Source organism: Balaenoptera ricei, chromosome 10, assembly GCF_028023285.1.
Source record: "Balaenoptera ricei isolate mBalRic1 chromosome 10, mBalRic1.hap2, whole genome shotgun sequence".
Taxonomy (NCBI): Eukaryota; Metazoa; Chordata; class Mammalia; order Artiodactyla; family Balaenopteridae; genus Balaenoptera; species Balaenoptera ricei.
This window is the reverse complement of record NC_082648.1, coordinates 94,915,334-94,942,322: the sequence shown is the minus strand read 5'-3', so window position 1 is coordinate 94,942,322 and position 26,989 is coordinate 94,915,334. Positions and strand designations below refer to the sequence as shown.

Here is a 26,989-nt window from a genome sequence, read left to right as displayed (position 1 = left end):
ATAATAGATATACACACAAAAAAGGAATCCAAACACAACACTAAAGATAGTTATCAAATCATAAGAGAACAAAAGAGGAAAGAGGAAAAGAAAGACCTATAAAAACAAATCCAAAACAATTAACAAAATGTCAATCAGAACATACACATTGATAATTACCTTAAGTGTAAACAGATTAATTGCTCCAACCAATAGACATAGACTGGCTGAATGGATACAAAAACAAGACCCATATATGTGCTGTCTACAAGAGACCTACTTCAGATCTAGAGACACATACAGACTGAAAGTGAGGGGATGGAAAAAGGTATTCCATGCAAATGGAAATCAAAAGAAAGCTGGAGTAGCAATACTTAGACAAAATAGACTTTATTATTATTTTTTAAATTTTATTTATTTATTTACTGGCTGTGTCGGGTTTTAGCTGTGGCACACGGGATCTTCGTTGCAGCATGTGGGATCTTTCGTTGTGGTGCGTGGGCTCTTCGTTGTGGCACACAGGCTTCTCTCTAGTTGTGGCACGCGGGCTTAGTTGCACTGCAGCATGTGGGATCTTAGTTTCTCAACCAGGGATCGAACCCACGTCCCCTGCATTGGAAGGCAGATACTTAACCACTGGACCACCAGGGAAGTCCCAAAATAGACTTTAAAATAAAGACTGTTACAAGAGACAAAGAAGGACACTACATATCATCAAGGGATCAATTCAAGAAGAAGATATAACAATGGTAAATTTATATGCACCCACCCAAGATAGGAGCACCTCAATACGTAAGGCAAATGTTATCAGACATAAAAAGGGACATTGACGGTAATACAGTAATAGTGGGGGACTTTGACACCCCAGTTACACCAATGGACAGATCATCCAGACAGAAAATTAATAAGGAAACACAGGCCTTAAATGACACATTAGACCAGACGGACTTAACTGATATTTATAGAGCATTCCATCTGAAAGCAGCAGAATACACATTCTTTTCAGGTGTTCATGCAACTTTCTCCAGGATAGATCACATGCTGGGTCACAAAGCAAGCCTCGGTAAATTTAAGAAAACTGAAATCATATCAAGCATCTTTTCCAACCACAATGCTGTGATATTAGAAATCAACTACAAGAAATAAACTGCAAAAAACACAAACATCTGGAAGCTAAACAATATGCTACTAAACAACCAAAGGATCATTGAGGAAATCAAAGAGGAAATCAAAAAATACCTAGAGACAAATGAAAGTGAAAACACAATGATTCAAAACCTAAGGACACAGCAAAACAGTTCTCAGAGGGAAGTTTATAGCAATACAAATTTACCTCAGGAAATAAGAGAAGTCTCAAATAAATAACCTCACACGTAAAGCAGCTACAGAGAGATGAACAAACAAAACTCAAAGTTAGTAAAAGGAAAGAAATCATAAAGATCAGAGCAGAAATAAATGAAATAGATACTAAAAAAACAATAGAAAAGTTCAGTGAAACTAAAAGCTGGTTCTTGGAAAAGATAAACAAAATTGATAAACCTTTAGCCAGACTCATCAAGAAAAAAAGGGAGATCAATCAAATCAAATCAAAATCAAATTAATAAAGTCAGAAATGAAAAAGGAGAAGTTACAACCAACACCACAGAAATACAAAGGACCATAAGAGACTACTACAAGCAACTTATATGCCAATAAAATGGACAACCAAGAAGAAATGGACAAATTCTTAGAAAGGTATAATCTCCCAAGACTGAACTGGGAGAAATAGAAAATATGAACAGACCAATTACAAGAACTGAAATTGAATCACTAATTAAAAAATTCCCAACAAACAAAAGTCCAGGGCCAGATGGCTTCACAGGTAAATTCTACCAAACGTTTAGAGGCACCATAACACCTATCCTTCTGAAACTATTCCAAAAAATTGCAGAGGAAGGAACACTTCCAAACTCACTTTATGAGGCTACCATCATCCTGATACCAAAACCAGACAAAGATAGCACCAAAAAAGAAAATTACAGGTCAATATCACTGATGAACATAGATGCAAAAATCCTAAACAAAAGACTAGCAAACCAAATCCAATGATACATTAGAAGGATCATGCACCATGATCAAGTGGGATTTATCCCAGGCATGCAAGGATTTTTCAATAACTTCAAATCAATCAGTGTGCTATACCACATTAACAAATTGAAGAATAAAAACCATATGATCATCTCAATAGATGCAGGAAAATCTTTTGATAAAATTCAACATCCATTTATGATAAAAACTCTTCAGAAAGTGGGCAAAGAGGGAAGCTACCTCAACGTAATAAAGGCCATATATGACAAACCCACGGCTAACATCATACTCAATGGTAAAAAGCTGAAAGCATTTCCTCTAAGATCCGGTCTTAAATGTAAGACCGATACTAGAAAAGTTCTAGATGAAAACATAGGCAGAACAACTCAGACATAAATTGCAGCAATATTTTTTGGTTCTGTCTCTTAGAGTAAAGGAAATAAAAACAAAAATAAACAAATGGGACATAATTAAACTTAAAAGATTTTGCACAGCAAAGGAAACCATAAATAAAACAAAAAGACAACCTACAGAATGGGAGAAAATATTTGCAAACGATGGGACCAACAAGGGATTAATTTCCAAAATGTACAAGCAGCTAATACAACTCAATATAAAAAAAAACAAACAACACAATCAAAAAATGGGCAGAGGATCTAGACATTTCTCCAAAGAAGAAATACAGATGGCCAACAGGCACATGAAAAGATGCTCAACATCACTAATTATCAGAGAAATCAAAACTACAATGAGGTATCACCTCACACCAGTCAGAATGTCTATCATCAAAAAATCTACAAGTAATAAATGCTGGAGGGGGTGTGGAGGTAAAAGAACCCTCCTACACAGTTGGTGGAAATGTAAATTGGTACAGCCACTATGGAGAACAATATGGAGGTTTCTTAAAAAACTAAAAATAGAGTTACCATATGATCCTGCAATACCCCTCCTGGGCATATATCTGGAGAAAACTCTAATTTGAAAAGATACATGCACCCCAGTGTTCATTGCAGCACTATTTACAACAGCCAAGACATGGAAACAACCTAGATGTCCATCGACAGTTGAATGGATAAAGATGTGGTATTTATATATGCAACGGAATATTACTCAGCCATGAAAAAGCATGAAATAATGCCATTTGCATTATTTCATGGATGGACCTAGAGATTATCATACTAAGTGAAGTAAGCCAGACAGAGAAAGAGAAATATCATAGGATATCACGTATATGTGGAATCTAAAAAAAACAAAAAAAGAGAGAGATACAAATGAACTTATTTACAAACCAGAAAGAGACTCACAGACATAGAAAACAAATTTATGGTTACCAAAGGGGGAGGGGTGTGGAGGGATAAATTAGGAGTTTGGGATTAGCAGATACACACTACTATACATAAAAGAGATAAACAACAAGGTCTTACTGTATAGCACAGGAAACTATATTCAATATCTTGTAATAAACTATAATAGAAACGAAAAAAAAAGAATTTCTGGATGTGCTTGGGGGAGGGTGAGCAGGGGCTTTCCCAAGAGTCTGTTACAAGTCAGAGCCCCAGGGGAACTCTTCCCCATGGCTTGTGGGGAGCTGACCACTTCCCCCCTGGGCCCAGCCAGCTTCCTCCAAGTTCTACGGCTGGGCCAGTACCCATCAGGCCATCAGTGGCCATGACGGTGATGTTTATTGGTCAGCTCGATGTGGTGCTGGCCCCAGGCCTGAAGCCTCACAGCACAGACACAAGAAACCCCAAAGTAAAATCGGCGAGGTGTGGGAAATTCAAGTATTTCCTCGGGGCCTCGCCTGCCTGGTCTCTGGAGGTTTCTGCCTGTCTGTTGCTCTTTGTCTAAGCCTCTCTGTCTTTTTCTCACACCTCTTTCTACTTGTCTCTAACGTGCTTTCCCTCTCCTGTTTCTCTGACGCTTTTCTCCTGCCTCTTCCTCTCTGCATCTCATGCTCTCCAGTCTTCAGTCACCCTCTGTCTCTGGTTCTCGCCTCTGCCTCTTTTTCTCTTTCTCTCCCAACCCCCTCTGCCTCCCTTCCCCTTTGCCCTGTCCCTCCTCTTCTCGATGCCTGCCTTCCTCTCTCTCCCCTTCTCCTCTTCCTCCCTCCTTCCTCCCCCATCCCTGCCCCCTCTCCCCAGGAGCTCCTGTGCAGAGACCCAGCCGGCCTCTCTGAGAGGCAAGGGTCCCCAGGGGCCCAGCAGGAAACGCAGTTTCCCCTCTGACCCTGTCAGCTGGCCTGGGGGGATGCAGCATGCCTCCCACCCGCTCCACTCAGGCGGCCTGTGCAGGCTCCTGGGGCTCAGGAGGGAGGATCTCACTTTTGCGGGGCTCTGAGGACAGCCTTTCCCAGGAGGGTGGAGAGCAGGGAGCTGGGCTGGGGCCGGGGGAGGAGGGGAGGAGAACCCCAAGTTCACTGAGCACCTCCTGGGTGTTGGCACTGCATCAGGGCCTGGGGGCGGGGGGAGCGTCAATGGCTACAGTCCCTTTCCAGGAAGACAGAAGGACCCATGAGGGCGAGGAACTGGGGGGCGGGGTGGCACGAACCAAAGCCTGGGGGCAAAGAGCGGCCTCTGCAGAGCTGGGGCTTCCCGGCCAGCCAGGGGAGAAGAACCACCCGCACGGATTTGCACCGCTCTTAATATACTTTTACATTCGCTGGATGACCATTAGGAGAGGCGGTGTGGTGTGTTAGAAAACGTCCAGGGGTCAGAGTCAGAGGTCTGGCTTCCGATTCAATTTCCACCTTGCTGCGTGCATGACCTTGGACATGTCCCATGACCTCTCCCAGCCTGTTTCTTCATGTATGAAGTAGGTGCAAAAGACCTGCTCACTGCAGTGTTACAGAGTAGATGGGGGCATTAAAGGAGGGGTTATTGGAGAGAGCTCAGAGCCCTGACCCTTGAACCTCGGCCCCCTAGCCACCTCTTCTTTGCCTCCTGGGTACCCTCTGTCCAACTGTGGTGACAGGGGCGTGAAATCCCTGCAAAATGTCAAGTTTGTATTTAGTGTCTTTTATAGGCTCTGCTCTGCACCTGCCCCCCTCCCTGATCTCCTAGTTTCATAGAGATCTTTTTTAAAAATTTATTTTATTGAAGTACAGTGATTTACAATGTTGTGTTAATTTCTGCTGTACAGCAAAGTGACTGTTTTATATAGGTAGATATTCATACATATATTCTTTTTCATACTCTTTTCCATTATGGTTTATCACAGGATAGTGAACACAGTTCCCTGTGCTGTAGTAGGACCTTGTTCTTTATCCATTCTCTGTATAACAGTTTGCATCTGCTAATCCCAACCTCCCACTCCATCCCTCCCCCACCCCACCTCCCCCTCCCCTCGACAACCACAAGTCTGTTCTCATAGAGATCTTTTGTAGAGGAGTGGTCCCAGCACAACCAGCATCAGAACCACCCGGGAACTTGTTAGGGCACTTAGTTAGTTAGTTAGTTAGTTCGTTAGTTAGTTAGGCCCCTCCCCAGACTAACTAAAGCAGAAACTCTGGGGTGGGGACCCTAGGTTCTAAGGAGCCCTCCAGGGGCTTCCAATGTTCGGTCAATTTGAGAACCCTGGGATGGAGCATCTTCTCGAAGACCCCCACCTGCAAGGTAGATACGGTAATAGTATCCCCGTGGCACAGGTGAGGTTGTGAGGCTCAGGGAGGTGACTGGCTCACCTAAGGCCACGCAGGTAAGAGGTGGTAGAGCTCAGGTTGGAACCCGAGAAAAGTCAGTGCTCTTTCCACATCGCCCTGCACCTCCACCCCTGGACACTTCCCTTCACAGTGCCACCTGGATACAGGGCCCAGGGCCCAGGTGCTTCTGGGGAAGCTCCACCCAGCCACTCCCAGGGCACAGCCCTGCCCAGGGACCTCTCCCTCTTCACCTGCCATGTGTCATTTGGGGCAAGCCCTGCAATCGGCTCCAGTCTCAGGGTCTGATAACTAATTTACAATCAAGTAGAAATGGCTGATAACGCCTTCAGGGGTGCCTGCTGCTTTTTAGGGGCTGTTCATGGTAACCAGGAAGAAAGAGAGCTCATGGCAGGGTTCCAGGCTCCTTGTGAGGAACGTGTGTATGTTTTGGTGGGAGGGCTGTGGACCTCTGAGCACAGGCAAAATGGTGTCATGGAAACAGCACAGGCCCTGCCACAGCTGGGTCATCCCTGCCTAGGAGCCTGGGGCAAGCCACTTCATTTCCCTAAACCTTCATTTGCTTACCTGTAAACAGGCAGGATTCCTATCTGGTTCCCTTAGGAGGGTCCATGAGCTAGCCTTTATCAGGTGGCCCTCCCCTCCCCGGATTGCCCTGGCAGGCTGCTGTAAGCAGAGCCCAACCAGGGCAGAGTCACCCCAGGTTATAAAGTAGGCAGGTCCCTTCCTGGGACAGCATTTAGTGCTACCCTTCTGTGCCACCTGCCAAAGGACTGCCCAGGGTCTCAGTGCCTGGCAATCCCTGCCTCTGGAAGCCTTCCCTGATGCAGGCCTGAGCTCCCAGCCCGATGGGAAGCAGTGGGGCTGTGTAGAGAGCCCTGGGCTGGGAGTCAGGGGCCCATGGTCTGGTCCGGGCTTTGCTGCCAACTCTCTGTGTGACCTGGACAATTCCGTGTCCCTCTCTGGGCCTGAAACCTCACCTGAAAAATGGCAGTAAGATGTAAGTGATGGGGAATGAGTACGATAGTTACACAGGTAGTTTTAGAAGTCCTAGTAGGGGATTATAGATAGAGAGGGAAACCTAGAGAACTTTGGGAGACCACTGGAAGTTAATGATCACTCAAGAAAGCTATGGGAATATCGTGGAAAGAACCAGGCTTGCTTAACTGTAAAGCCATAAATAAAAGCACAAGATATGCCCCAGGTCATTAAGTGAAAGAAAAAAATGAGGCCTGCCTTCCTCTGGTTCAGAGTTCCTGGTCCCTCAGAGTTCAGCAAGATAATGATCCTTAGGACCAAGAACAGGAATTTAAGGGATAGGTGACATTCCAAAGTAGGAGATCCTCATTAAATGGAAACCTGAGATGATTCAACATATTTGAGTATATGTTATCACCCTTCTGCTGATTTGAATAAGCGCTATGACAGTCCTAGTTTGACCTTATAGGGTCAAACATTCTCCTGCCCTACACAAAAGGGAGCTAGTGATGTAAGCCTGAGGTCTACTAGAAGAATGAGGAAGAAGGCAGTCTTCTCCCCCTCTCCCTCTTTCCTTTGATTATAAAAATGTAGCCCGCTTAGTTCATGGGGGAGAGCCGCCTTGCCTGCCCCCTTGCCTCTCTCACAAGCGTCCTATATTAATAAACTTACTTCTTGCCGGTCACTTTGACTCTCGCTGAATTCCTTCTGCACTGAGACACAAAGAACCTGAGCCTCAGTAAGTCCAGAAAGCAGGAGAGTGATTCTAATTAAAAGATCGTGGGTTGAAGTCCCAATCTGGGTTTAAGCTGGGTTCGAGGGGCACCATGAAAAGTCTCCCACTCTCCCGTTCCTGCCATCCAGGCCCCCTCCACAGAAGCAGCCTGTGTTTCCAGTTGCTTCTACAGACATCCTTCCTCTCCTTTTCTCCAGGGATGCATGTTACCCCACACTGTCCTTTACTTTGCTTTTTCCCTTAACATGTCTTTGCAAGCATTTCATATTAGCACATAAAGAACTATTTTAACTTGCTGAATCTAGCCCCCCTTGCTCTATTGTGGGAACTCCTTATAATCAAGTCTTTGGGGGCTTCATGAATTGGGCACCTGATCCTGGTGAGCATCCATTCCCAGGCCTGATTCTGAATTGGAATCTGCACATAGCAGGGTTTGGGCACAGTGAAGGATTTCTATCTCCAGGCCTCAGTTACCAAGGTAAGAAACGAAAGGTTCTTAGAGTCGTCCAGTCTACCTCCCTTGTATGAGGCCCAGAGACGGAAATGACTCACACAAGATCACACAGCAAGTCAGGGCAGAGCTGGGGCTAGGCCCTGGGTCTCCTGTTTCCCTGCCAGTTTTTTCCTCATGCTTCTCAGTAGGATAATCATGGGGATCAACAGCAACTATTCTAAGTCTGAGCTTCTGTGCACAGGAACAGACGGGAAGCCAGAAACAAAGGGCTTCAAGTTCTGTGCGGGGAGGAGGAGCCACAGAATTCCTGGGAGCTCCCTGGCTGGCATGCTTGGTGCTAGGTATGACCCACCCAGAAGACCTGACTAATGGTAATAATGATAATGGCAGCTACCACTGCCAGATGCTTATGCTGTTGGGTGCTTTACATGACTTGTCCCTTTTGAGCCTCACAAGGGCCCTGCAAGAAGAGTGTCATCAGGCCCATTTCCCCCTGCCGGATAGTGAGGCGCAGAAAAGGTAAATAATTTCATCATTTGCCAACATCCCCCAACCATGAAGGGGCAGCGCTGGGATTTTAACCCAGGTGTGTTTCACTCAAACTTTCTGCTGGGATTATTAACACTTATCCATGTATTCGTGCCATTTTTCAGGTGAGAAAACTGAATGCTTGTGACAAACCCTCTCCCTGAGTACTTTAGGTGTACAAGGACCCAAAGCAGGAACCAACTTCCGGTCCCTGTGGCCCACAAGATGAAGGCCAAAACCTCATGGGTTCCTCCCTTGACCTTTGATGCTCGTCGTGACCCTGCCTCAGCCCACTTGTCCCAGCTCGTCTCCTGATGTTCTGGCCGCCACCCTAAAAGGCCACCCCCTCTCCTTGCCTCCACACTTCCCCGCTGGGAAACTTTGGGTCAAGTGGAAAAAGTCAGGTAGAAGAACTAGGTCTAAATATCTGTTCTGGGGCTTCCCTGGTGGCACAGTGGTTAAGAATCTGCCTGCCAATGCAGGGGACACGGGTTCGAGCCCTGGTCTGGGAAGATCCCACATGCCGCGGAGCAACTAAGCCCGTGAGCCACAACTACTGAGCCTGCGCGTCTGGAGCCTGTGCTCCGCAACAGGAGAGGCTGCGACAGTGAGAGGCCCACGCACCGCTATGAAGAGTGGCCCCCGCTCTCCGCAACTGGAGAAAGCCCTCGCACAGAAACGAAGACCCAACACAGCCAAATATAAATAAATAAAATTTAAATATCCGTTCTGTTACCTGCTGTGTGACCTTGGGCAAGTCACTTCACCCCTCTGAGCCTCCCTTTCCTCAGCTGTAAAGTGAAGAAAGGTCTAAAGCCTAAGTCTCAGCCCAGCGCCTGCCTGCCACACTACAGACAAATTAATGTGCGATATTTGAAGGAAGGAAGGAAGAGGGGTATTTATTGTGCCCCCAACGTGACACTGAGGGCGACACTGGGGATAGTGTGGTGAACACGCTGCTTTGCTGGAGATTTTTCTCGAATGGGCTGAGGATGTGGTTAATGGCAGCAGGAGGTGAAGTAACTGGGGCTTTGTAACTGTGGGCAGGATTTCCCCCGAGGGGAGCCGATGACCTTGGGCCAGGAATGAGGGTGGGGAATTACCCTAATGTGACAGCAGAGGAAAGGAGACCTTTCCCAATCCGCCCTCCCCCACCTCCCACCCCATTCACTCAGCTGCAAGTGGCGGGAGCCTGAATTCTCCTTTTACAGGCCACCCTGGTTCTCCCTTGTGTCCCTAGCACTTAGCAGTTGGAGGAGGCGAGGCCGGGGGCCCTCAGAGAAGGCCGGTGAAAGGAGAGGCCTTTACAGGCCTCACCCCGCAGCGAGGCCCAGCCCAGCGGCCCTTGGCAGTGCCCCAGCCTCAGGTGTGCCCCTCGGCAGGGAGGGCCTGGCTGGGCCTCTCTCCTGCCACTCTCTGTGGGATGAAGGGCGAAGCACACGCGCCCCAGTCTCTCTGGTCCCGCCTGGACTCTCCACCTGCCTGCGCTTCTCAAACCAGCAACACCTGATCTAAAAGGAGCGGGAGGGAGCGGGGAGGGGAGGAAGGAGGGGGCCGCGGCTCAAGGACTAACCGGAGGTCCCCTCGACAATCACTTCAGGTCTCCATTGTTTTCTTCAGAAACCTTGGGAATTTTGCTTTCCACTCCCTAGTACATCAGTGTTGGTTTTCCTAGAACCCCATTCCTTCCCCTCCTGCCACGAAGGGTGGGAATAAACCTGACTGCAGAGAGGGTACCATTCCTTTGTAGCCGTGGCATCCCTCACGCCCTGGCGCAGCCCCTGTCCCCACAGACACCCTCCTCCCTCCACACAAGCCAGCCTTTCCTTCTCTCTTCCCAGATCATACCCCGCACCGCGTCACCGAGGTCCTCTGAACCCCGACCTCCACTGTGCATCACGGTCAGTTGTTTCTCTGGCTGCCTGGGCCTCCACAGTGGCCTCCCTCGAGGTCGGGGCCGCAGACTGCCTCCCTCTGTGCCCCCGGCCCTCAGCACAGGCCTAGCGCTTAGGCGGACCATGCGGGGGAGAAATGAGAGAATGAATGAATGAATGAACGGGAAGGGTGGTGGCCTCTCGGGGGCTGTGGTCGGCCTCCCAGAGGTGTTCGCATCCTAATCCGGGAAAACTGCAAATATGCTGCCTTATAAGGCAACAGGAACCTTGCGGGTGTGTTTAAGTTAAAGATGCAGCGATGGGAAGACATTCCCCTGCGGACCACAGCTCCAGCCTGGGCCTGAACGTTCTGCCGGCCCTTCCTGCTGGCCTGCCTTGCAGATTTCAGACCTGTCTGGACAGCTCCCACAGCTGCAGGAGCCAGGTCCTTACCATCAGTCCATCCATCACTCAGTACTGCCCACTGACAAAGAGCACACCCTAAAAGGTGAGAATTATGTTATACTCAGTGACATTACTGAGACTACAGCCCGGGAGGCAGCCTCTGGGGTAGCTCTGAGGGACTGTTCCAAAGAGGTAAAGGAGGAGCCAGGATATAGGAGTTTTTGCTGAAAACAAACAAACAAACAAAAAACAAACAAAAAAAACACATGTAGTTGAACATGAAAAGATTACTGCTAACCACGAACTTATGGTTTCCAAAGGGGAAGGGGCATGGAGGGATAAGTTAGGAGTTTGGGATTAACATATACCCACTACTATATATAAAATAAACAATCAACAAGGACCTACAGTATAGCACAGGGAACTGTACTCAGTATTTTGTAATAAACTATAAGGGAAAAGAATCTGAAAAAGAATATACATATATATATATATATTATTTTCTATATATGTAAATGAATCACTGTGCTGTATACCTGAAACACAATATATATACATATATATATATATATATTTAATATTTATTTATTTACTTGATTGCACCAGGTCTTAGTTGTGGCATGCATGTGGGATCTAGTTCCCTGACCAGGGATCGAACCCAGGCCCCCTGCACTGGGGAGCACAGAGTCTTATCCACTGCGGCACCAGGGAAGTCCCACTGACACAATGTTATAAATCAACTCTAATAAAAAAAATCGATGAACACAAAAGCCAGAAATTTCTATGTTTGATTTCTGGCTGTGGTCCCCTTGGGATGATAGAGGCCTTTGGTGAAATGCTCAGAGGGGCAACATGGAGGGATAAAGAAATATAAGAGCAAGAGAGATCACATCTGATGGTATGTCACAGCATCTCCCATCTACACGCCAACAACAGGCATTTAGAGAGACAGAGGATGAGGTCAGGGCTGGGTCAATGAACTTGGCTCCCTGATCATGGGATTGTTGGGCAAATAAAAAGGTTTCAGTTTCCTATTAAGGTTTTTAAAAACTACTGCAGTGGAAATTGATCTAGAGAGATGGAGACAAAAGGTGACATTTATTCTGTGATTTTTTGAAATAATTTTTGAACAGCGGTACTTGAAGTTTTGTGACTCAGCTCGAGCCAAGAGGGAGAATTTAGGGATGAAAATTACATGTTTTGAATACAAGAGGGTTTAAGGATTTCTCTTCTTCTAGGAAAATGGCATAGCCCAGCCAACAGACCAAAACAAGAGTCAGAGAGACCAGCCCAGCTTCCCCTCTTTTATCTTTTTATCTCACTCTCTTTTTCCCTCTAACGAGGTGCCTCTGCACCTTAGCCCTGCACGTGTCCCTGGTCCCTGCACAGCTTGGGGAGTGGCTGAGTCAGGCCCTACCGCAGACTCTCATAGATCTGGGTGAGCACCTCCAACTTCTTCTCCAGCTCCCAGGCCTGCTGCCACAGCCTTTCAGCCGACTCCGTCTTTGCCCCCTCATGCAAGTGCTTTGCCTCTTTCACCAGGAAGGCCACATCCATCAGAAGGGAGACACCTGCGGTGGCCACACCCACAACCCGGGCCGTTTTGGTCATTGCCAGTGCCGTACCTCCAAAAGCTTTCTGCACCTGCTTCCTGCCTTTGACTGAGACTTGCCCAGTGGTCGTGAAGCGCTTAGCCCTGGCTGCTAAGCCAGGGTTGCTTTTGGCCAACTTGATGGCACAGACGTTGTTCTTAACGTCTTCCACGGCTTGGAAGACTCTCCCTGTAGAAGAAGCCAACTGGGCTGTGCTGTTACGTACAACCCCCTCAAACACCTCTTTGATGACGGCAGTTGACGTAAGGCGACTGGCTTCGGTTTCTGCTGCCAACGTGCTTACACCTTCCACGATGCTGGTGGACATACTGGTCACAACAGCCGCTGCTCCCAGCCCTGACCCAGTGGCAAAGAGTGCCAGACTTGTCCCCGCTGTCACGGGTGCCAGAGTCAGGCCAAGGATGGTCAGGACACCAGACACAGCGCCAGTGGAGCTGGCCACAATGTTGGAGATGGTGCAGCCCCTGTGGACCTTGTCAGCCTTGTCTGCAAGTGCGTGGAGCTTTTTTATGCTCTCCTCAAGCTCCTGCTTCATCCGAGGAAACCCCTCCAGAAACCTCTTCCTGTCCAGCTGGTCTTGCTGGAGTGTGTCTTGATCCCCCATGGCCAAGTCTGCTTTCAGCTCATTCAGATATTCATGTAGTGCATCTGCCTCTTCTCTGTAACAATGAAGGTCAAGGGATTAGAAAGATAGATTGCTTGTCCATAAAATAGGCTCAACAAGATCTATCCTACATAAATTATAGATATTTTGGGGCTTCCCTGGTGGCACAGTGGTTGAGAATCTGCCTGCCAATGCAGGGGACACAGGTTCGAGCCCTGGTCTGGGAAGATCCCACATGCCGCGGAGCAACTGGGCCCGTGAGCCACAACTACTGAGCCTGCGCGTCTGGAGCCTGTGCTCCGCAACAAGAGAGGCCGCGATAGTGAGAGGCCTGTGCACCGCGATGAAGAGTGGCCCCCGCTTGCCACAACTAGAGAAAGCCCTCGCACAGAAACGAAGACCCAACACAGCCATAAATAAATAAATAAATAAATAAAATAAACCCAAAGTTTAAAAAAAAAAAAAGTAAGCTGAAATATTCAGTTTAAAAATAAATAAATAAATTATAGAGATTTTATTATAAATCAAATAGAAAAGAATTTTACAAATGTAAATTTTTTTTTCAACATTAAACACGTTTTGTACCTTGTAGATGCTCCATATACTTATTCAGTCATGGAATAAATAAAAAAAGTTCATCTTAGGATACTCTTTTTTTTTCTTTGTATCCTTATCTTTATTTTAAAAAGTTTTTCTAACATCTTTCTTGAAGAATAATTGCTTTACAGTGTTGTGTTAGTTTCTGCTGTATAACAAAGTGAATCAGCTATATGCATATGTATATCCCCATATCTCCTCCCTCTTGCATTTTCCTTCCACCCTCCCTAACCCACCCCTCTAGGTGGTCACAAAGCACCGAGCTGATCTCCCTGTGCTATGCGGCTGCTTCCCACTAGCTATCTATTTTACATTTGGTAGTGTATATATGTCCATGCCACTCTCTCACTTCGTCCCCATTTACCCTTCACATGCTCCATGTCCTCAAGTCCATTCTCTACATCTGCGTCTTTATTCCTGTCCTGTGCCTATGTTCATCAGAACCTTTTTTTTTTTTTAGATTCCATATACATGTGTTAGCATACGGTATTTGTTTTTCTCTTTCTGACTTGCTTCAATCTGTATGACAGTCTCTAGGTCCATCCTCCTCACGACAAATAACTCAGTTTTGTTTCTTTTCATGGCTGAGTAATATTCCACTGTATATATGTGCCACATCTTCTTTATCCATTCATCTGTGGACAAGGACACTCTTAAGATAGGGATTTGATAAAGACGCCTCAGCGGCAGGTCAACACAATCACTTCCAAAGAGTAGGTAGAGTGGGAACTCCACAGATAAACACAGAGAAGTGGGATTGGAGCAGAAAAACCTTCTTTCAGAGAACCTTAGTGTGTAGTGAAGAGTCAACCTGCTCTTTGCCCTTGGCTACTGGGAAGGGGTCCCTAAGCCCCTAGAATATTTTGGCTGATAGGAGTGTCCTCGTCTGCCTGGGCCTTTGGCCACTGGACAGTCTAACAGGGTGACATGTGATGGGGCCTCTGGGTCACGTGGTATCACATCTGACCTCTGGAGGAGCTGGACACTAAGGCATTAGTCTGACCTCTGTGAGGGCAGGAGACAACAGGTCAGCTGTGCAGGCAGCACGTGACTGAGCCCAAATAAAACGCCATACACTGAGGGTCCTGTTGAAAAATGTTCTCTCCTTGGTCAAGTTTTAGTCAGGCTCTTCTGAGCCCTCTTCTCCAATAGGCCTCAACCTCCGCCTTTGGTGTCCTGTCGTTGACGGCCTGTATTGCCCAGTCTCAGCAAAAATTCGTCCAAGTCAGTTTAGTGAGAAGCCTTCCCACTGTTTAGATCTTATCATGTTTGATATCTGATCAAACTCCTCATCTCTCACCTTTGACGCATAAGTCCTTTACTTGCTTTTAGCAAGAATCCTGTTAGCAAATTTCAACAAGAATCCCCCTGCCCTCGATGTCTCCTCTCAGTGATTTTTCCATCCCACCCCCCTCACTCTGATCATCGGCTACAAATCCCCACTCATCTTTGCTGTATTCGGACTTGAGCCCATCTGTCTCCTCTGCTGCAATGGTCTTCACACCTATCACGATAGTCCTGAAGAGAGTCTTCCTTATTGTTTTAACAAGTGTCAGAATATATTTCTTTAAACAGGGTGAACGGCCCTGGTGGGCAGTGCTCCGTGTGTCCTGCCACACACTGAATCCAAGACAGTGACACGTCCTGAGGACAATGGAAGCTTCCTGTGTGAAACCCGCCCAGACTCTGCCCTGTGGCTGATGGGAACCGGCATCCTTCCCTGTAATAAACCGTAACTGGGATCGTGACAGTTTTCAGGGAGTTCTGTGCCTCCTTCTAGGGAATTCTCAGACCTGATGGTAGCTGTGGGGATCTCCCAAATTTGCCATTGGTGTCAAATGTAAGGACAGTCCTGGGGACCGTGCCCTCATACTTTGAGGAACGGCTAGCTCTGCGTACTTAGAATTAAAAAAAAAAAAACCCAAACTCAGAGCTAAAAGTGACCTTAACGATCATTTTGCCTGGCATCTGCTGTCTTCCAAGACTGATGCCCTTGGCCTTCCCAGCTGAAGGTCACTGGGTCCATTCACTGCCGCAGTTGACTGGGAAGCAGGTGATATGCTATTAACTCTGGTTCCCCTTGGACTCTCCAGCCCGCCTCACTGATTCCTGACCCATCACCCAGCACCCCCGACCTCTCAGGGGTCACCAGCTTAACTCATACCTTAGCTGGTGAACAGCTTCACATGCCTGCACACCAAGGCCATGTGCAACTTTATGGAACCTCTCAAAGATTCAAGAGACTTTAAGAAACATCCATGTGAACTGCTAAGCCTGAAGAGACCTGCATTTGCACAAGCTGGTGGAGGAAGAATTTTCCTCTTTGGTGGGGACTTGTAAAGTCTCGTCAGAATCCCTCAAATTACACAAAATTGGCAGCCACTCATTGTGATGCTGGAGGTCTCACTAAGCCACACGGCCTTCCCACTAGTCAGGGCTACTCTATGTAGATTGGAAGAGGGTCCCAGATGGCAATGGAGAACCCCAGGTCCCAGGCAGGGTGTGGAGGACACGGTCAGCTCATATCTCACGGTCATCTACGCCCAGCATGAGGGGATCAAGTCAGGGAGGGAAGAAATGTCCCCTCTCCCACTCACAGGGCCTCTGCTAGGGTCACAGCCCCTTCAGTTTTGTGTCCTAGGGACCCACTCGTCTCACTCTAGTCCTGGCTCTGCTGCCCAAGCCTTCCTACTAGTCCTCCAACCTGGACCCCTCTGCTCCATCCTGACCCCTGGGTCTGACCCTGGTCCAGGCCTCCCTGGGCCTTTGGATGAGATGATTGCACTTGGTTCCCCGCCTCTGACCCTGCAGTTCACTTTAAGTCCATGACCACAATCCATCAGATTGAATTGCTATTCCCACTGGACATATGACAGATCTGAGACCCCAACTCTTAAGCTCAGAGCCCCAGAGCTGGGCAGGGATAGAGCCAGGATCCAACCCAGCTCCATCCAATTCCACTCCAGCCTCTCTGCCTTATGGGCCAGCAGGATCCTGCAGTATTGGTACAATTCCTAAGGTGGGGAATAAAAGGGCTCCAGCCAGAATCCCCAGGAAGGCAAACTAATGGTGTCAGGATTTTCTGACTTGTCCTAAATAAGAGTCCTGCTTGGGCCTCATCTCTAGGAAAAAAAGCTCTTTGGCCCCATCTCTTCCCAACAAGCTTTTTAAAAGTTAATATTAATTGAGCACCTACTATGTGTCATGCAAAGCACTTTGCATACATTATCTCAGTTTCCTCACAATAAAATTGAACAGATAAAGAAACTAAGGCAGAGAGTAGTTCAGTAACTTGTCCAAGGTCATAACATGCCCCTTCCTTGCAGGTTTCATCTCTTCTCAACCTGAGGCTGTTCACTGCCAGCAAATGACAAGGAGGAAACATTCCCCATGGAAGCTTGAGAAGGAACATCCTCGACCCCAACCATAGCATCCTGCCTGGTGTGTCTGCCAGGAGGAAACTAGCCTGGGGCAGGGGGATGTGGGTGACATTTCTGCTGCATCCCTGCAGGTTACCTGGGCAAATCAGCCTCAGCCAGAAATCTCTTCCAGCCTTCGTCTTCAGTGAGCAGGTGTTGCAGTTTTTCCCTGCGCACTCTCTCCTGGAAATACTTAATGACATCTTTTTCTTTTTCCTGCTTCACTGAGGGAGAAAGGAACCCAGGGCTTACATGGAGGGAACCCACAGCACTAACTTTGCAGGCAGTTGGATAGAGCCGGGGTCTTGTTGCTGAGATGAGGACCTCCGGGAGGCCTCACTCCAATTAATATTCCCTGGGGTCTGAGGTTCTCTGTTGGTCCAGCAGTTTGGACTCGGGACTCCCACCACAGGAGCTGAGACCCGACCTCCAGCCTGGGAACCAAGATCTCACAAGCTTTGCGGTGCGGTAAAAAAAAAAGAAAGAAAGAAAGAAAAAAGGAGTAGTACAATATCAAAGAATAAAAAACAAAATAAAAATAGAAAGATAAAAAATACTTTAGGAAAAATAAAACTATAATAGAAACAACTGCAACAAGGTAAAATAAAACCACAACAGAAAAAAGAAAAAAAAGGGGGGGGGGAACAAGCCAAAAGGAGAGAGCAATAACAAAGTATAAAGAATAAAATTAGGGCTTCCCTGGTGGCGCAGTGGTTGAGAATCTGCCTGCTAATGCAGGGGACACGGGTTCGAGCCCTGGTCTGGGAAGATCCCACATGCCACGGAGCAGCTGGGCCCGTGAGCCACAACTACTGAGCCTGCGCGTCTGGAGCCTGTGCCCCGCAACGGGAGGGGCCGCGATAGTGAAAGGCCCGCGCACCGCGATGAAGAGCGGTCCCCGCACCGCGATGAAGAGTGGCCCCCACTTGCCGCAACTAGAGAAAGCCCTCGCACGAACCGAAGACCCAGCACAGCCAAAAATAAATAAATAAATAAAAAGAAAAAAAAAAAAAAAAGAAAAAAGTGTAAGACACTTCAAAAACATCTAGGTGATGTATTAAAAAAAAAAAAAAAAAAAAAAAAGAATAAAATTAGAAAAATAAAAGATTTATTAGGAAAAATAAAAATATAAAAGAATCATCAACAATGAATCAACAAGGTAAAACAGAACCCTAATCTAAAAGAGTTTAAAAAAAAAAGCCTTGGCTATGGGGGCGGAGTTTAGGCGGGGGTGGAACTTAGGCAGAGGTGGGGTTTAGGGTGGGTCGGGAAGTGGGGGGGGGGTGACGTTTGAGTGTGGGGCGGGGCCTAGGCGGGGTGACGTTTGAGCGAGGGGCAGGGCCTAGTGGGAGGGGATATTGGGATATACTGTGCATATAGCTGATTCACTTTATTATACAGCAGAAATTAACACAACATTGTAAAGCAATTATACTCCAAAAACGATGTTAAAGGAAAAAAGAAAACAGCATTTAAAACATCACAAAAATGTAAACCCTGTTTGATTTTTTAAAAAAATCTAAAGTAAATTTATTTATGTGCAAGTCCTGGCTTTCCAATTTTGATTATTTTCGAGACTTTTTAAAATTGAAGTACAGCTGATAGACATTATATAATTTGTAGGTGTAAAATATAGTGATTCAAACATTTTTAAGTTTGTATTTCATTTATAGTCATTATAAAATAATTTTTATCTTTTAAAATAAAACACTTTAAATATGAGAAGTAAATGTACTTGTTAATCAATATAAACATTAAATTACACTGCTAGAAGTTGGGAGGTGAAACACTGAAGGGAGGAGGAGGATTAATATCTCATTTTTCAAAGTGGGGAGTCAAGAAGTACTGGCTCTAGTTGAGGGCCTAAGAAATGAAGGCATAAATAAAGTGCTTACAACTACAAAGTTTTCTAATAGAGGATATAAAACTAGTGATATAATGATATTAGGAGAAGGTAGGGAGGGGTATAAGCAAAAGTAGAAAAATAAATGAAATCATTATCTTTCCTGGTAAAGTAAATAAATAATATCAAAATTTTAAAATCAAGAAAAAGAAGAACACAATACCTAATATTTATTAGCTATTGTGGTTGATGACTCCCCACTTTGTACCAGGCACCATTCTAAGTGCCTGGTATGCATTCACTCACTTTTAATTCTCACAAGGACCCTGTAAGGAAGGAAACTGAAGCTCAGAGAGGTTAAGTAATTTACTCAAAGCACCCAGCTTGTGCTAGGGCAGGAATTCAAGTCCAGGTTCCTGTCTCCAGAGCACACGCTCACACTATTCTCTCTCCCAATGTGATAATATCATTTAGAGATATCGATTAACTGTCTAAAGAAAAAGCTTTTCCTTGGGAAGTAACGAGCAGAACCCTCTGCATGAATTGATTTGTTTTAACCATATGCACTTATTCCTTTGTGTTCTTTTAACTTTAAGAAAGCAGAAGTCACTTTAGTAAGTAAGCCATAAGAATGGGTTGGTTTCAGGCACCACCACCTTAAGGATGATGGAAGCAGCTGGATCAAGTGACAACAAGAAATGAGCCTGATGTTTCCTGATGTGACAACTGTCAGTGTAGGAGACACGTTCGTGTTGATGAAACCAAGTTCTCTAAGAAAAGTAGGGATAAGAACAGAGGTTAAACCAGAATAATCGGAGTGAACTGTCACCTTAAACAGATACATTTTCCAGCCGCATCTTGCCCACCCACATAGGCACCCATGGGCTTCTGTCCACCCAAGGGAAGCAAGACTCCTTGCAGGGGAAGTGAATTCTACAGGCCGGCATATCTGCTACTCCAAAGGCAAGGATGCTCTCGAAGACGTTCAGAGCAGTGTTTAGAAGGGGCACCACAGGTAAGTCCTAACGACTTACATATAGTAATAATAATAATAATAATAATAACAATAACAGTGATTACTATGATCATGTTTTTAGGCCAGGCTGAGTCTGTGAAAGGCCATGAGTTCATAATAATATTCAAATGAGAAGAGTTTAGATAAAGTGTGTCCAAAGAGGTAGATATAAAGGTCAGAAAAGGTAGCTATGCTCCAAAGAAGAGTGAGTATAATGGGAAATATTTCATTGTTAATTGAAGTTAATAACAAGAGGAGTTTTAAAGTCTATGGGGATATTCCCTTCTGTTTATTTACATGACTATTTAAAAAGGATTGAGGAAGAAAACAAACAAACAAACAGCCCCTGACATCCCAGGCTGGGCTGGCACTCACAATAGGGCGATGCTATTCTCCTGTGGGACGTAAAGACTCTCACAGGACCCCAGCCTCAGACAGGGTTACCCTGAGAGCATGAGGAAATGAGACAGCAAACACTCATCACTGTGCTGCCACCAACACAACACTCCCTCCCTTGGCTGAAAAGCATGACTGACTGTCCTTCTTTACCGATTATACCTTTATCCTCACTCTGGTCTCCCCTCTCCATAGATGGATTTCCTGAGACACCTTCAGTGTGAACTGCCCCCCATTCTCTGCGGCACCCAATCGACAGAGGCCCCATTTCCTTAGAGCCTCCCCCAAATGACCTGACCTAAGCCCAAATCCTAGAATCTTTCTTTCGAACACCTTCTTTCTGCGATGCCCAGGGTTCCCCCTCAGGAAGAGTAACAGACAGCTTGTCCACTATGGGAGTGTGCCTGAGGCTGCAGGCACTGACGGTGTGGATGGAGAGAATACACACGGGCGGCCCCGGCGAGGGTAAGGATGCCGAAAGTAGGTTCCTTTCTCTTTCCAAGCCACCCTTGCTCTGCTCATTCCCCGGCTGGTCCATTTCCAGCTCCTGTTCTTTGTTCTCAGACTTGATCTTAACAACACAGTGTTCCTGTGTCTTGGATGCTTTCCTGCCCACCTGCTCTCATGCAGTTCCACCTCCTCCAAAGCCACCCGCCTCCCCCCTCGACCCTCTGCCTCTCGTCTCAGGGCCTGGACATCAGGTATGTGTTGCCGGGCCCCTCTGCGGCGAGGGGTGACTGTATGACCCAGTCCTGGCTAACGCGGCACAGAAGAACTCAGCAGAGGGGGTCCTGGAGGCTCCCCGCTGTAAGGGACAGGTGGGAGAGGAGAGCTGGCTCGTCCCCTGCGTCCTCCTCTGCCTCGAAGCTGCATGAGGCCGGGGGCCAGGGCAGCCAATTGAAATCATGAAACACAGGCACCAGGAGGCAAGGAGGGGGCGGAGGAGGGCTCGGGCAGAAAGGCTGGATCCTGGATGACTCCAAACACTTGTAAATGGGGCTGCGCCCTCGACCTCCTCCTTCTGTCCTTCTCTGCCGTTCTCGGCCTGGCCCTGACCCTCGTCTGCAGCCTCAGCTGGGTGTGGACGCTGGACGCTGCTCCCTCCTGCTGGACTACTCTACGGGGCGTCCTCCTCTGTTAGCCTCTGGTCCATAACTTCCCGGAATAGTTGTTGGTGGGAGAAGGGAGGACCCTGGAGAAGCCTGTCCCCACCCAACTGCATAGCCAGACTCGCCCTCCCCTCGCTGTGAGCGGGCAGAGAGTCTCACCAAGCACCTCCCTCCACGTAGCTGCAGGGCCTCCTCCTTGGTCAGGGAAAGGAGGGGTTAAGACAGGATCAAGTTCAGAGTCCTTAGCCCAGCCCCCAGGCCCTCCTACTGCTCCAGCTCCTGTTTTCCTCACCACTCCCTGCCTCCCTGGGCCTGGTCCCGGGGCCTGGAGGCCTCCCAGCTGCCTGGCCTCTGATTACACCCCACTTTGCACAGGCTGCTCCCTCCCCATGGAATGTGATTCTGGCTTATACAAGAGTTTACTTGAATTTATGCTATAACTAAAACACTTGTTTTTGGCCTATCAAACATACACCATACATCGATTTTAGTTATTAAAGAAGACGGCGCATTGACCAGAAGTAAAGAATGTCCCTGTTAAAAATAAAGATGAAATGCCTCCCTTCCTGGGAAGCCAATGCGGTATTCCTTCCATGTTAGGATTTCCTTCCTAGGTGCCAAGGCCATACTGACTCGCTGTGTACATGCTGTTCTGTATTTTGTGAAACCTTGAAGAAAATTATCCCTGACTCGTCTGATGGTCTTTGTTCTGACAAGACATAAACCTGTGCTGAAAAGCCTGCTTCTCCAGAGCAGTTCCTCACAGTTATCTGAGAGGCTGTCTTCTGGGCTAGAGGCCTCGGTTAGTTCAAAGAAAACCCTTTTCTACTCCGATTACACATTTTTTATTATTTTCTTTGACACAGGTGTACAGTTTGACTTTTCATCTCAAGATTGCCCAACAGCAAACACGGTGCAGGTCTCTGCAGCCGGGTCACCCCACTTCCTCAGCGGGACCATCTTCCCCGCACAGGACAACCCATCACCCGCATCCTGAGCAGTGGGCCCGGTGAGCACCGGAAGACAAAGCCCTGCATCTCCCTGCTTGGTCTCCTGGCCCTCCCCTCTCAGGCCTCAGTATCCCCCCAGGGCCTGGCACTGAGCAGGCACTCAGAGACAGGGTGGGTGAACAAACCTTGATTCCTTGTATCTCCGAAGAAATCCTTGAGCCCCTTCAGCGTCACCGCAGCACCCTGGGGGCTGCTTCAAGGTGGCCAGGCCACAGGAGGAGAGGTTCTGACATCCATACCCAACTCCACCCCCTCTGCTTCCTCCAAATTTCCCAAAGGACGGAGTAACCCCCAACACCCACCTTCCTCCTGGGGCCACCACTCAGGCCTCAGGAGTCTGCATCTCGAGCTGAGCTCACCTGAGCAGGTGTCGCCCTCCCTCTGCACTGTTTCGGGGCGGGAGGAAGCAGTCAGACAAACCTGCCTCCAAATCCAGACTCTGCCCCTGCTTAGCCTGCCACCTCGGGCCCATGACCTCATCTCTCTGAGCTTCGATCTCCCTTCTTCTGTAAATCAGTGACAGTCATACTTTTCTCAGACAGTTGTCCTGAGGATGGGTGGGGATCCTACACCCCCCTGCTTACCCAGGAATCATCCTCTGGCCGAGTGTGAACAAGATCCAGTTGTTCTCAGCCGTGAAGATGCAGCCACTAGCTGTGCGTCTCTGCAATAACCACACACACCCTCTGGGCCCAGATATACCCGGAGAAGCAAAATGGAAAGTGAAAGCCCTCAACCTCTGAGTCACTCAGGTCAAACAAACACTCTGCCTACTAGGCCTCACCCTGGGCTATTCTCACCCTGATGCTGATCCCCTTAGAGAAACAAGTCCAGCCCTGACATTCCAGGTCCTACTGGGCTCAGCACATCTTGCCTCGGGCTCCTTGAAGGAAGACCTTCCACCAACAGACTGTGAGGCCCTTGGAGGAGTGATGGGTGTTATCCCATGACGACCACACACACTGTAAGTCTGTTCTTACAATCACCTGTAACATATGCCAGGTATATAATGTGATTTTGCAGATAAGGAATCTGAGGGGAGGGGAGAGGCCGGAGCTTTCTTCCACCAAATCAGGGGAGGGCCAAAGATTCAAACCAAGGTTGACATTTGACATTTGACACTTGCAAACACTGCTCCTTGCTTAAAGTTATTTTTTGTCATTGTTTTCTGTAAACTTCCTTCCTCCTGATTCTTTTCCCTTTCACTAGCATGACTTTAGCCAGACAAAACCACTGTGAGATGCAGAACTGGATTAAACATCCATATGAGCTGCAGCCAGGTTGACATAAAATGTCCTCTGATGAGAATGCAGAATGGTCACCGAACATTAGAGGCCTCCATAAAGACAGGCTCATGGTAGAGCAACTAGACGGGGGCTGTAGACTCAAATCGAGGTGAGGATTAAGCATCTCTTCACTCCATGGTCATAAGCTGAGACCACCCCATTTGGAGACCCTAAAGATCTAGTGACTATAAAATCGGCCTCAATGTGACCCCCAACATCACAAGAGAAGTCCCCCAGGATGGCTACAGCTCCAGAGTCGAGGCCTTGGCTGAAAGCTTTGGTCCACAGCAATTTCAGCCCACGGTGATGGCGATACCAACTCAGGGAGGAAGTAACCAGAAAACTCCTTAGGAAGGTGCCTGGCAGAGGTCACCAGCGTCACCTGGTGGAGTCTGGAAAGGTCAGCAGCCAGAGGCACGGGGCCACGGCCCCCGCGAGCCCTGCTCACCCAATCTCTCTATACCCGGGGGGAGGTGCGGATGGTTCCCACATGCTGGACATCAGGAGGTGTGTGTCTAAAACCGCGACCCCCCTGCCCATTGTCCTTTCTTATAGGGACAGTGAGAGTGGATAGGGAGCTTTAGACTGAGCGTGTGACCATGGGGGCTTTTGGGTCCTCCGAGTGGCTGGCAGAGACGGGCACCAGGTGCGGAGCACAGGGGATCACACTCCTTGCAGACAGCACCTGGTGACCTCAGGGGAACTGGTCTCGGCCTCTGGCTGCCAGGCCGCCAGCATCATCCACTGGACAATCCTACTGGTCTTTCCTCAGGCGGGAAAATTGGGCCCTGAGGGATTTAGCAGTTGTCAGCCTCTGGAAGGTTAAGAACTAAGTATAAAGATGACCAATAAAATCAAGCCCACTCTTTTAATATTTTTATGTTGAAATCAAGACAAGTGTGTTTCATTTTAACGTACGTATTGTCAACTACAAATTGGCACCTGCCGTTGGCACTTGCCATCTGCCTCTACAAGGTTTAAATCATGAGCTGCTGCAGCTGCTGACCTTCCACACCCCCTGAAAGGAGTCCAGGGTGGAGATCGGGAATGAGGCCCTCTGTGCTCTGGGAAAAACTGGCAGAACAGAGAGTTAGGTATTTTCAGGAGAAGATTTTATGAGCCCAATCCTTGCATCTCCTCGTACCTAGAACAGCACTAAAATCCTTCATGGTGACATGGGGGGCTCGTGACTAGCAGTAACCTTCATGAGACTAGCAGAAACCTTCTGTAAAAAATATGAGCTTGATTGTATGCACTCTCCCTTCACTAAAATCACATATATACTGACCTTCCCCCCGCCTCTTTGGAGCAGTTTCTCAGAGCTATCTGAAATGCTGTCTCCTGGGCTGCAGTCCTCATTTCACCCCAGATGAAACTTAACTCACAGGTCTCACGTTGTGCCTTTTTTTCAGTCGACAGTATAATGTTTAAGAGAATTGGACACATTCTCAGAGTTAACAACAGATTTTGGATCCTAATTTAAAACAGGTAATTGAGTAATTGATTTGGATTAGACATTTGAAGTTGAAAGGCACTCTGCTAAGTGTCAACACTAAGTACTTTGCTGACAACCTTTACCCGGAGAGAGGAAATAGACTCAAGTTCAGCAGATCCCAGAACAGGAGGGGCAAGAAGTGGCGTGTGAGAGTGGAGAGGGGGCTCTGAGAGCCACGCCACCAGACATCCTGGGGCATGTGCCAGGGGGCACCACCAACCTCTATCCTCCTGGCAGCCAGGCAACCAAGGAGATCCTGGTCTGGTCTCACTGTTGTGCTAAAATATGGCCTTAAAAATAACAGCATCTAGCCGCTGTGGAAAACAGTATGACGGTGCCTCAAAAACTTAAATGTAGAATCACCACGTGATCGGCCAATCCACTTCCGGCTATAGACCAAAACTAACTGAAAGCAGAGTCTAGAAGACATATTGGTACACTCCTGTTCATAGCAACATTATGCACAATAGCCCAAAGGTGAAGCCACCCAAGCTTCCATCAGTGGATGATAGGATAAGAAAAATGTGGTGTATACCTACAACGGAATAGTATTGACATTAAAAAAGGACATTCGGACATGTGCTATAGCATGATGAGATTTGAGGACATTATGCTAAGTGAAATAAACTAGTCACAAAAAGATAAGCACCATATGATTCTGCTTATATGAGGCACCTAGAGAAGTCAAATGCATAGAGACAGAAAGTAAAATGCTGGTTGCCAGGGACTGTGGGAGGGGGGAAGGGGAGTTAATGTTTAATGAGTATAGAGTTTCAGTTTTGCAAGATGTAAAACGTTCTGTGATTGGATGGTTATGCTGTTTGCACAACAATGTGAATGCACTTAATGCCCTTGAACTGTACACTTAAAAATGTTTAAATGGTAAATTTTATGTTTTGTATATTTTATTCCAATTAAACATTAAATTTAAAACATCCTTGGGACTTCCCTGGTGGTGCAGTGGTTAAGAACCTGCCTGCCAATGCAGGGGACACGCGTTCGAGCCCTGGTCTGGGAAGATCCCACATGCCGCGGAGCAACTAAGACCGTGCGCTCTAGAGCCCGCGAGCCACAACTACTGAGCCCGCATGCCACAACTACTGAGCCTGCGTGCCGCAACTACTGAAGCCTGCGCACCCTGGAGCCCGTGCTCCGCAACAAGAGAAGCCACCGCAATGAGAAGCCCGTGCGCCACAACGAAGGGTAGCCACCCTCTCTCCACAACTAGAGAGAGCCCGTGTGCAGCCAAAAATAAATAAATAAATTTATTAAAAAAATATATATATATGTATATATATATACCATGGCTGGAGTAAGGAGACATGAGGAAATACAGGTGTTTCCTGCTACCTGAATGTAGAGTGTTCTTACGAAACCTTTAGCAAACAAAGATACTGGCCGAGGATGATCTTTTGGAAAGCAAGGAATTCCCGTAAACAGAAACATTCAGAAATCTGATAGCACTACCTATCAGAAAGAGCTTTACATCGAGATAGACTAGGAAAACAAATGGAATTACTCGACTGCAGGTGAAACAAGGTTGTGCTGTGTCATCGAGAAGCTGGTTGTTTCACGTCTCCCTAACGGGTCCCGGGTCCCACACCTCGTATTTCAGACAGGCTGTGCCCGGGAGGGCGGAGGGTGCCCCGGAGGCCCTAGAGCAGGAGGGGCAGCAGAGAATAGGCAAGGCCCCTGACAGTGTCTCAGAGCTGGAGAAACTCCACACAAATAGAACCACGACCAGGAAAGTGCAACATTCCAGGGGAGCCGGTTGAGGAATTGGGGGAAGGAAGCAGGGCCAGGAGGCTTTGGAGCTGGGCCTCCAAGAACAGGTAACCTTTCACCTGGTGAAGCAGGTGGGGAAAGGCCTTGCAGGGGGAGGGACAGACAGTCTGAGCAAATGCCCGGAGGCTGGCGGGGAATCAG

The 26,989-nt window shown here is 47.5% G+C and overlaps 1 protein-coding gene and 1 long non-coding RNA gene across 7 annotated transcripts; one reads left to right on the top strand and one right to left on the bottom strand.

Moving 5' to 3' along the window:
* Nucleotides 1–411: 411 nt before the first annotated feature.
* LOC132373539 (apolipoprotein L3-like) lies at nt 412–22,980 on the bottom strand. Of its 6 annotated transcripts, XM_059936883.1 has the most exons (3): nt 22,642–22,784; nt 12,302–12,948; nt 412–588 (listed from the first exon to the last, which is right to left on the bottom strand). In XM_059936883.1, the coding sequence occupies exons 1-3, from the start codon at nt 22,752–22,754 to the stop codon at nt 563–565; spliced, it is 786 nt and encodes a 261-aa protein (XP_059792866.1). In that variant the 5' UTR covers nt 22,755–22,784; the 3' UTR covers nt 412–562. The 6 variants fall into 6 exon arrangements, with proteins under 6 accessions (XP_059792866.1, XP_059792867.1, XP_059792862.1 ...); XM_059936884.1 differs by lacking the exons at nt 412–588; nt 22,642–22,784 and adding an exon at nt 22,867–22,980 and having other exon boundaries at nt 11,756–12,948; XM_059936879.1 differs by lacking the exon at nt 412–588 and having other exon boundaries at nt 11,756–12,948; nt 22,642–22,771.
* LOC132373541 (uncharacterized) lies at nt 20,481–26,255 on the top strand. Its single transcript, XR_009505452.1, has 4 exons — nt 20,481–20,643; nt 20,728–20,864; nt 22,139–25,056; nt 26,025–26,255. It is a non-coding gene; the product is annotated as an uncharacterized LOC132373541 (long non-coding RNA).
* Nucleotides 26,256–26,989: the final 734 nt, after the last annotated feature.

Bases quoted from the DNA above. Each gene is read 5' to 3' on its own strand.
- LOC132373539 (XM_059936879.1), bottom strand. From the start codon at position 22,754: ATGGGCCCGAGGTGGCAGGCTAAGCAGGGGCAGAGTCTGGATTTGGAG. The intron at 12,949-22,641 runs GTGAGCTCAGCT...TCATTGTTACAG, and splicing joins GGAGGGCGACACCTGCTCAG to AGAAGAGGCAGATGCACTAC.